The sequence below is a fragment of the Merops nubicus genome, unplaced genomic scaffold (assembly GCF_000691845.1).
Source record: "Merops nubicus isolate BGI_N331 unplaced genomic scaffold, ASM69184v1 scaffold16123, whole genome shotgun sequence".
Taxonomy (NCBI): Eukaryota; Metazoa; Chordata; class Aves; order Coraciiformes; family Meropidae; genus Merops; species Merops nubicus.
Window position 1 is genome coordinate 27,190 of NW_008599743.1, and position 9,607 is coordinate 36,796.

A 9,607-nucleotide genomic window follows, 5' to 3' on the forward strand; every position below is an offset into this window, starting at 1 on the left:
TAAGCCAAGATTAAAACTGCTTGGATGTGTTGGGTTTTTTTGTTGGTTTTTGTGACTGACTAAAGCAAAGAGGCCGGCTGCTGTCGTAAGCTGAGGTGGAAATTACTTGGGTGGCTTCTCGACGGTGCGGTAGGTGTTGAAGGCCTGCAGCTGCTGCTGCACCCCCACCAGGGAGTTGGCAAACTTGCGGTTGTTGAGGATGATGATGGTTTGCTCGATCCACTCCAGCAGGTCGGACGCCAGCGACTCGTATTTCTCGATCATCTTCTCCGTTTCAATGGCGTTGTCCAGCACCTGCAAGCAGCAGCAGGACAGGTCCGTGACCAGGGCAGCGCCCCTCGGAGCCACGGCACCCAGCCAGGCACCCCAGAGGGACCCCTGGGAGGCTCATGGATCAGGCCAGCGGCTCCTCAGCACCACAGGGGCTGCTCTCCCCCAGGGATCAGGCTTTGCAGTGTGCAGCACCCAATTCCCACACCCCAAGAGAGGTGACAGAGGGGCAGGGCTGAGGCTCACAGAAGGATTCATGTTCACTCTGCCAGCTGTAAAAACGGGGACAACTCTGCCAAAGGGCAGAGGCTGACAGCATTTTTTAAATGAGGGACTTTTCTGGGCTCTAGAAGAGACAGAGGACCCAGAGGGTGAGCAGCAGTTAATGAGAAAGGAAAATCAGCAAGGATGCAAAATTGACAAGCCAAAATAAAACACTGGCCAAATGTTTGCTAATATGAGGCAGCTGGAAATCAACTACCCCTCACTGTCATATGGGAAAATCCCACATTCAAAACACCTTCAAGAGCAAACCTAAAAACCACCATACAGTGGACTCTTAAAAAACTAACACCCAAAAGGAAAAAAAAAAACAAAACCACAAAAACCAAACTTGGAAAGATATCAACTGCTGTGTAGTAAGCTATGATTTGAACTTGCAAACCTTTCCAATACGTTTTCCCTCCACAGCTAAAGCTTTCATCTTGGAGAAGTAGTGGTAATATGTCACCACATAGGTGATGATTGACTTCTCATCAGGGTGATCCACGCTGATATCTGCAAACCAAACAGGAGTTATCTCATGTACTGAGGGTGCAGGGGTTAAAACAACAACGCCAATAATGCAGCGAGGGTGGGCTGAAGAGGCAGGGAGATGGGTTCAGGGGCAGTTCAGCCCCTAAGATTTATGTCCCAATCAGAAATAAATCCAGCAGCTTTGGACTGGTTCTGGGCTACTTGGCACACTGAACTCTGTCACTAAGAACTGCTGCTTTATCCCTTTGTCTCAGTGGGGCCTGTGGTTAAAGCACTGTCTGTGGGCTAGGGAGGGGCCTCCAGGCCTTAGAGTCAGGCTCCAGATTTTGCCACAGCTTGGGCACAGCCAAAGAACTTGTCTAGTGTCTGTGTGAGTTGAGAGAATTACTGTTAATTGAGACCTTCAGCACTACATCAGCATTTTGAGAGGAATTCACTCCTAATAGTATGTCTCTCCAGGCAAAAATTCTGTGATATACAAATGGAAAACAAATTATTTCCTCTCCTGCAGCAATACTGAGGCACTGGAAAATAAGCAAAAAAGAAACTTGCCCCAACACACAGCCTCTGTTTGCCCTGTGACAAGAAAGTTTCTGATCCTACATTGTGAGCACTTCCAATACACAGGAGTGTGCTGAGCCTCCTGAAAGCACTGACAGGCTGTGAAAGAAACTCTAACTATGTGCTGAAATCCACATCACTCATCCTCCAGCTCACAGAAAGTGTTTCTTGGAGCAGGTCAGAAGGATGCCTCTAACTGGAGTGATTTTATGTTTATAGTCCTGTGATCTTGTGAGAGGGGGGAAAATAAAGGGCTCTGGTGCTCCTGCTGCTCAGCCCTCTGCAGGAGCCATCTTGCATCCTCTCCTCCTCTCTCTGGTTGTATCACCAGGTGAGTCAGCAGCACCCAGCTGCTCCAACACAACAAGCTGTCACAACATGTGCCCAGCAACAAGGAGGGGTGGGAGACAAGGGCCCACAAAGAGTCCTGAAGTGCTGAAACTGCAGGAATTCTTACCCTCGGGGTCCAGGAGCTTAGTAAGACCAAGGTGTTGCTCTGCAAGGTTAAAAGCATTCTGCAGATTGTAGTGTGCATTTGATTTCTTCAGCTTGTCAAAATCAATCAGATCAGGCCTAGACAGGATGGAAAATGCTTTAGATTTCCCAAAGCACAGTGCAGCCACCCTCAAATGAACTAAAATCTGCAATCCTCACAACACCTGGCCCCTCACCCTGCCCAGGCTTTGCTTGCCCAGCAGGCCTGTGGGTTTCATGGGCAGTATTAAAGGCAGGAAGGAATGCTTTGCACAGCCCAGGCAGGACCTAGCCCATGGCAAAGAGGAGCACAGCTTGACAGCAGTGGCCCTGGAGAGGAAAGGAACATGGCTGCAGTCAGTCTCTCCTCATGCCCACGTAAGCATGTGAGCTGTCCCAAGAACTGTGAAGTTCTGCTATGCCAATGAGCAGCATCCCCAGCCAGGTCCAAGTCCAGCACCCACTTGTGCCATCCCTGCACAGGAATTTCTTTCCCCTCCAGGCTGCTGTTGTGTCTGGCCCTCCCCTCCCACCCCCGAGTTCTAGGCAGTGAGACTTGATCAGCAGTTACTCAATAAGGAATGAAACCTTTTCTTCCAACCTGCTCAGTCACAAAGCAAAACTATTAGGTAGAGTTTATTCCCTTGAAACCAAACACAACCTGTTTTGACTTGTGATGTGAGAAGCTGTTGCCCAGATGAGCTCACAGAGCTGTAAAGCTCTAAAGCAAGACAAGTTGGTGTAGAAGTCTCATCAATTCTTCAGCTTCCTCCTCTCCAAAGATTACAAAATCAAGCTGCAAGGTATGTGCAAAACCCTCTGCACACTGCAACAGCCCAAGCTTTCAAAACCCACCCACACGCCCACAGGTACCTGTGCTTGTGGATTAGTGCATTGAAAGCCATCCCGTCCCTCCAGCTCGTCGTGAAGTTGTGGATGTTGACGTTGGGGTAACTGGCAGAACAAAAACCAAGGGAGGGCAATGAGTACAGCACCCCTGCTGCAGCTCTGCATGCTGTCCCAAAAAGCAGGCTGCAGGAGTGACACGTTTGCTGTCAGCCTAAGGGTGGGGTATTGCCATCCCAGGATGGACAACCTGTCACCACGACTGCCCTCCCACCAGACTGGCACTGGGGGTAAGTGCAGCTCCTTCACTCCTGTAAGCCCTGCACAACTGACACACGTTCCAGAGAAAGGCTCTAAGTGAACTTGGAAGGGATCATTTGAAGCTATCATCTTGTAACTTGCTGCCCAACCTGCAGCATGTGAGGTTTCAAACCTGTGCAAGTCTAAACCCCACTCCTGATTTAGCTGCTGGCAAAGAATTATTTTCAGGTACCCAAAATACCAAGTTCCAAGAGAAGAGCAGGAACAGCTGGAGGAAAAGAGCAGAGCCAAACCTCTCCTGATGGCTGCAGTTGCCATGGGAGCAGTGACACGTTAAGTTGTCCCTGAAACTGCTGTCCCAGGGCATCTCCAGAGGCTGGCTCTGGTCCCTGTCTGACTTTTAAACAAAGCACATGTGACAGCCACCGTTGTGCCCCATGGGTAAAGGCAAAATTTGTTTCATGATCTGGGTATTTTGAAAAATCTCTAAAAATTTCAGGCTGCTCACAAACCGATTTCATAAGCGTGCTTGGAAGGAGAAGAAAAAGTACCACTAAAATAATGCCCCAAGTCATCACAGGGACATCCAGCTTTCATGGGGGAAACATACTGAATCTCTACAAATGGATATTTAATTATGCCAGAATGTTGTTGTCAGAGAAAGCCATCTTGGAAATATTTCCCCGTGTATGAAGAGAGAGAAAAGTTGGTGGTAAACACCTGAAGCTTCATTATTTCTTCAGAAGAGGGTGAAAAAGAGTCAGTATATTACTTAGATTACCAGACTGGTGTGTTTATCACCCAGCATTAATATAATAAATTCAGAATTTTCTGACTTGTAAACATCAGTTCACTTCTCTGGGCTGAATCCACTTAAGGAGAGATATAGATGTTTGCCAATTTAAAATTATTCCAGTGAAAACTCAAAATGCTGTAAGAGCTTTAGAAGTAATCACTTAATCCACACTCACCCAGCTGTCTTCATCTGGCACCACAGAAGCAAAGCATCTTTAGCTGACTTCTTCTCCTTGTTGTCCTCAGTTTCAACACTGATGTCCTGGATCTAAAAATTAACACCAAGGGTTTAAATATTTCTCTGAAAAAGCCTACCATATGTACTACTGTATGTTATTCATTGTAAATGATATATTTACTATATACATTTATTGTCCTTGCTGCAAAAGGACTTCTCAGCCTTTTTTAGCTGAGGGCAAAGACCAATGAGCAGCGTGCTGGAGGACAAGAAGTCTCAGCCTTTAGCTGGGACACTAAAACAATTCCTGTGGGCATCCTTCACCTGCTCCAGTGCAAAGTCAGCCAGGTGAAGGGCAGTCACCACAGAGGTGAAGAGCAGCATTCCCTCCCAGGTCTGCAAGAGTGGACAGGTCCATGGCTGGAGCTTCCTATTTATCAGGAACTTAAAAATAAAACCACATGACTCTCTAAAAACTCCTCCTGTCTCCCCCTACAGATCAGCAGCACCATGAAGATGAATTTGTCCTTCCCCCTTAGCTCTGGAGCATGTCCTGCCAGATGCTCAGCACTTTTCAGTCCCATCATCTTGGAGGACCTGGAGCACTCCACTCTTCAAAAGTCAAGTGCATCACAGAGAAGGGAAGTCAGCTGTCTCTGTATCTGTGTGCCTAGGCATCCTCACCTGGAACCTCAGGATAATAGTCCAAATGAGGCCAAGTGTCAGCCTGTGGTTCCCATCCACAATATCATGAGACCCCATGTTCTCTAGGTGCACTCTCTGCTCCTTCAGGAACTGGAGGGCTTTATCAACGTTCTCCAGGCAATGGATGCGCATCCTCCCCTTCGTTGGCTTGGGCTGGAGGGGAAAAGGGAGAGGACAAATGTCTGTTACTGTAGATGGAAAGATAAATGATTTTGTTAAATTCATGCCACACTGCTACATTTTCCCAAGATGCTCTTGCTTCTCCAGCACAAGTTCTTCCATGCTTAAAAAGAAGCTTCAGCAAAGATAAAGATATGAAACCAACCGATAGCTGGGATATGCACACAACAGAGGGAGCTAGCACTGAATGCTCCAGGGGGCACCTGTAGATACAGATACCCAAAAAACACCTCAGATTTGGATTATAAACCTCAATAAAACTCCTCAGGAAAGAAATATCATTCTGTTGGTTTGTTTTCTGCCAGTTGAAGTAGAATAAATAGTGTTAAAAACAACAGAAGAGATTTATTCCAAACAATTTCTTCATAGGAAAAGAAGCTAGAAATGGTAATTAAAAAACATCAGCCACCATAATACAATTTTATGAAGGCTCAGTGCAAATGAAAAAAGCTGTGAATACATTAACAGCATGTAGAAGTCTGCAATAAAACTGACTAAAATTAAAGCAACTTTGTTCTGTAGGTAAGGATTAGAGCTGCATAGCCTGTTCAGTGCTCACTGGGATGTCACCAAAGGTACTCAGCCAAACTTGACATAATTTCCTTGTTTTCTGCAGTGAATGTAATTAACTGGCCATGGCAGGAGCTCAGGCAAAACCCTCACCTGGGACTGCACTCCAGGGGAAGAGTCTCCCCACAGCCACGCTACAGTCCACCCAGCCAGCAGCCTGGGGAACAGCCTCTCCTAAGATGCCAGAAAGATGCCCTTCAGGACACCTAACACCCCGAGGTGACCAGTTCCACTTCAGCTTTCAGGGGGCACAGTCCTCCTCCAGGGGTGGTGATGGTGCAGAGGAAGCCAACCCCCAACTCCCAGCGAGGGGAAACATTCCAAGAACCTGCTGCTACTGCTAAGTACTGAAGTCCCCCCAAAAAGGCACACATTGCATGTCCACCCTGTGCACATATCACACAGCCCAAATGCTGCCAGGATAGGGTGAAGAGCCCCAGGGGGACCACCAGTGAGGTTACATGGTTGGCTGAAACCAACCAGAGATCCCTCACTGCCAACGGGGACAATCTGAGCTCCACCCTCAGCTGGTCCCAGCAGCCACCCAGCAGCCTGGAACGCTGGACCCTGGGTCTAATTTCACCTTGCCCAATGCAGGCAGGGAGGCTGCTGCCAGGGCAGGAGAGGGAGTGCCTGGGGGGAAGGCAGGGGGCCCTGCCTCCAGCCCCTTGCCACACCTCAGAGCAGCTCTGCAAGGTGTGCTCACCTTTCCAGTGATGTTCCCCAAACACAGGCACGGCTGGGGCTGCTCAGTGCCAGACCTGAACCTGGCCTCCCTGCCCAATGCAGCCCTTCTCACTTACCTAGCCACCAACTGCACTGCCTCCAACTTCTCAGCTTACTTTAAAAGCTCTTTTCCTGTTCTCAGAAGCTCCAGCACCGAGGTGCCAGAGCTCAAACCATTCATGATAGATGTTCTGTTTAGTTCTGAGACCACCTGCTCCCACCCACAGCCTGTACAATGCCATACCCTCCCACTAAGAATCCAGAAAACATCACCTTCAGATGGCTGGCAGGACTTCTCCTGCAATGACTGCACACGGAGAAGCAGAGCACACAGAGTAAGCCTGGGCACTGCTCCCTGTAGAGCAGGAGCAGGCTGACACATTTTTCTAGTGCTCCAGCACCAGGTGCACACTCTGGCTCAGAAATTCCCTACTGGGGCTGTAAGAGCTTACTAGCAGTGTTACCTAGGACTATCCAAACTATGATTTATTAATGGTCCAAGAAGGCACTTTGAAGTTCTGCATGGACCAGAACACGGCCACCCGGCCAAAAAAAAATGTCTGGCAGCCCAAGAAGAGAGAAGGTTCCATTTTTCTGTCCCTCTGCACAGTCTAACCCACTGTTCTGCCACAGAAAGAGGAAGAGGCATCCGAGTCTGGTTTGTACAAGGTGTGGCTGCACTTGCCACACTCTCCTGCACAGCCTCAAGATGAGAGATGGCAAGGTGCCATTTTCACCTTTGCTGGGCTAGCACAGATCTAGATACTAACCAGAGGGAGAGAAAGCACACTGAATGCATCAGTTATTGTATTCAACAAAACTCAGGGCTCTTCACATGCACATTATCAGGGAAATGCTTTGACAGAACTCTCTAAAGAGAATCTGCTTAGACAGTTGACCTTTGAGCATCCAGGAATTGCAAGGCATGTACTAATCCTTTACATAGTTAAGGAAGAAACTGAGCTAAATGCTTACTTTTATGCTGAAAACAATTCTCAGCTTTATTTCTCTGTTTGGGAGAGGCTGGTTAACAGTGTGTGCAAACAAAATTACAACTGTCTTTTCATACTGGCTGGATTCCTTCCTGCTTTGCTCAGTGAGACTGCTGCGTGGTAGCACTTTCTTTCCAAATGCTGTGCTGTACAGAGGACATTGTGTCGTAAGGTCTGGATTAATCACTTGATTAGGAATCAAGCTGAGCAAAGACTGAGAGATGTAGATGTTACCCTTACTGGATGCTTTCGTTCTGAGTTCCTCCAACACACCTTCAAGGCCTGTGGGTATTCATCACCAAAAAATCCTAAGAGCTTTTGGAAAATGCAAGGTTTGTGCAAGTGAGGCTGGAGGTCTTACGGGGGCAAGGAGCAGTCCTGCTTCCCTCAGTAGTATCCTAAATCCTGGGCTCTGCTCCACAGGCATGCACTTCCAGCTCCAGAATCTCACCCCCAGTTTCAAAACCGAGGAAATAATTCCTGTCTGTTCTACTGCTTCAGTAAACACACCATGTTAAAATAATTCTCTGGGCTAGTTTCTGCATTTGTTGATTGCATTCTTATTGTTTGATGCTTCTTGTCTTGATTTTAAGCTTTCCACATAAGAGACTGCCTTTAGATTTGTGCTCATGTGTCATGGAGATGTCAGAAACCAACCAATACCAAATTCCCAAAAGCTGGAAATCATCAGCAAGTGGATGCTACGTGCCAATCCTCCTGGAATACCTGTGGAGTGTGTAACCATCTCCAGGTTCAGTGCGTGGTGTTATCTGCAGTCTCGTTTGCAGAGGGAGGTGTGGTGGAATGTGCTGTTCAAACAGAGACTGCTGTCCTCCAGCCCCAGACAAGGAAGGGACAGAGGAATGTGTGGTGGTGCAGGCAGCTGCCAGCCATGATGCAAGCACAGCCCCAGCAGGATCCCCACCCGGGCAGCTGTGTGGGCTCTGTCTGCATCTCCCAAAACCTGGGGGGAAACTGTCAATGAGCCACGCAGCAAGAGGCACACCCCTGGCCTGAGCTTCACTGCTGAGATTGGACAGCACAAGTGTCAGAGCAGAGGTGGCACAGCTGCTCCTGAGTCCCCACAGAGTGGCACACGCTGGCCTCACCTGCTGCTGGGTGAGTAACAGCTGCCACCTGCAGCGAACACCTCAAACCTAACACCTCGCTGAGGTCAACCATTTGGCAGAGAGAGAAACCTACTTTGAGCAGCATGTAGCTGACAAACGTGGAGATGAGTTCCCCCTGCCCACAGGAGGCACTTCTGTGCAGGTCAGGGTTTCCTGCCCCTGGGGAAGCCTCCCTCTCCTGCCTGCTCTGACGCTCACTGTGGGCCATATGTCCAACTCATTACCCGACTCCTAAGCCAGGAGCTTCCATTAATAGGAGTGCTTGATGACAAGCGATTACACAGCCACAACCTCGTGTACCCTGAGGTCTTAGCTAAAGACCCGGATTTCTTTGAAAAGATTGCTTTAAATTAGGTAGTTAAGAGCACAGCCATCACTCGAGGAGCCGCAGGCAACGCTGATACCCGGCTGTCTCCTGGCACTTGGGTTCCTGTGAGCCCAGCAGCAGTTCTCACTACAGGGATTTCCTCACTCACCACTCCGTGTGCTGCTACCAAGGGGGCTCTCTCAGTATACCCCAAGAAAGAATTTGCCCTGTTTACGTAAATGCATTTTGGATGTTCCTCTAACCAAGGGAAATCCAAGCCCTGTCCCTCCTAGTGCAATCAGGTGTGCCCAGAAGCACTCCTGGGGCACAGTCGGCACCGCGGGTACCAACGCCGCACTGCTGCCCAGGCTGGACTCAGCCCTCTGCAGCCAGCTGTCCTCCAGCAAGGGAGCAGGGATGTCCCAGGCCTCGGGCTGGCAGGCAGCCTGCCCGTGGCCACCTGCAGCCAGTGGCTGTTGACTAGCACAGAAGCAGGCCAGCTGGCCACCGTGCCCAGGACTGTTCCTCAGCACATCTAATCCTCCGTTACCGAGCCGGGCTAAGGGGCTGGAGAACGTTTAGTGCTGTGAGCCTGCCAGCTCCAGGGGCAGGGAGCATGGGAGCACTCAGCTCCATTGAAGGAGGCTTCTCTGACTCCTACTGAAACCATCAGGAAGGTATTTTAATGCTGTCTGGACCCAGCTGAAGCAAGATTTGTTTTTTTTACTTTAATACACAAAAAGCCATTTGCAGTGCTGAACCCTCAGTCCTGTTTTGCTGTAGTTCAGCTGAGGCAAGGATTCACCAAAAAACCCACCTGGAACCAAAACAAACCACCCCCCCCCCCCAACAAACT

At 49.0% G+C, this 9,607-nt stretch overlaps 1 protein-coding gene across 1 annotated transcript in view; it reads right to left on the bottom strand.

The window, feature by feature from the left end:
- SPTBN1 (spectrin, beta, non-erythrocytic 1) overlaps positions 1-9,607 on the bottom strand; it is a gene marked incomplete at its 3' end in the record, with an annotated part of 56,558 nt that overhangs the window by 26,855 nt on the left and 20,096 nt on the right. The window contains exons 3-8 of the mRNA XM_008937507.1: positions 4,826-4,999; positions 4,140-4,231; positions 2,935-3,015; positions 2,045-2,160; positions 935-1,047; positions 107-294 (exon numbers count right to left, since the gene is read on the bottom strand). Of these exons, the coding sequence (XP_008935755.1) occupies positions 107-294; positions 935-1,047; positions 2,045-2,160; positions 2,935-3,015; positions 4,140-4,231; positions 4,826-4,999 (764 nt within the window). The remainder of the gene's footprint in view (positions 1-106; positions 295-934; positions 1,048-2,044; positions 2,161-2,934; positions 3,016-4,139; positions 4,232-4,825; positions 5,000-9,607) is intronic.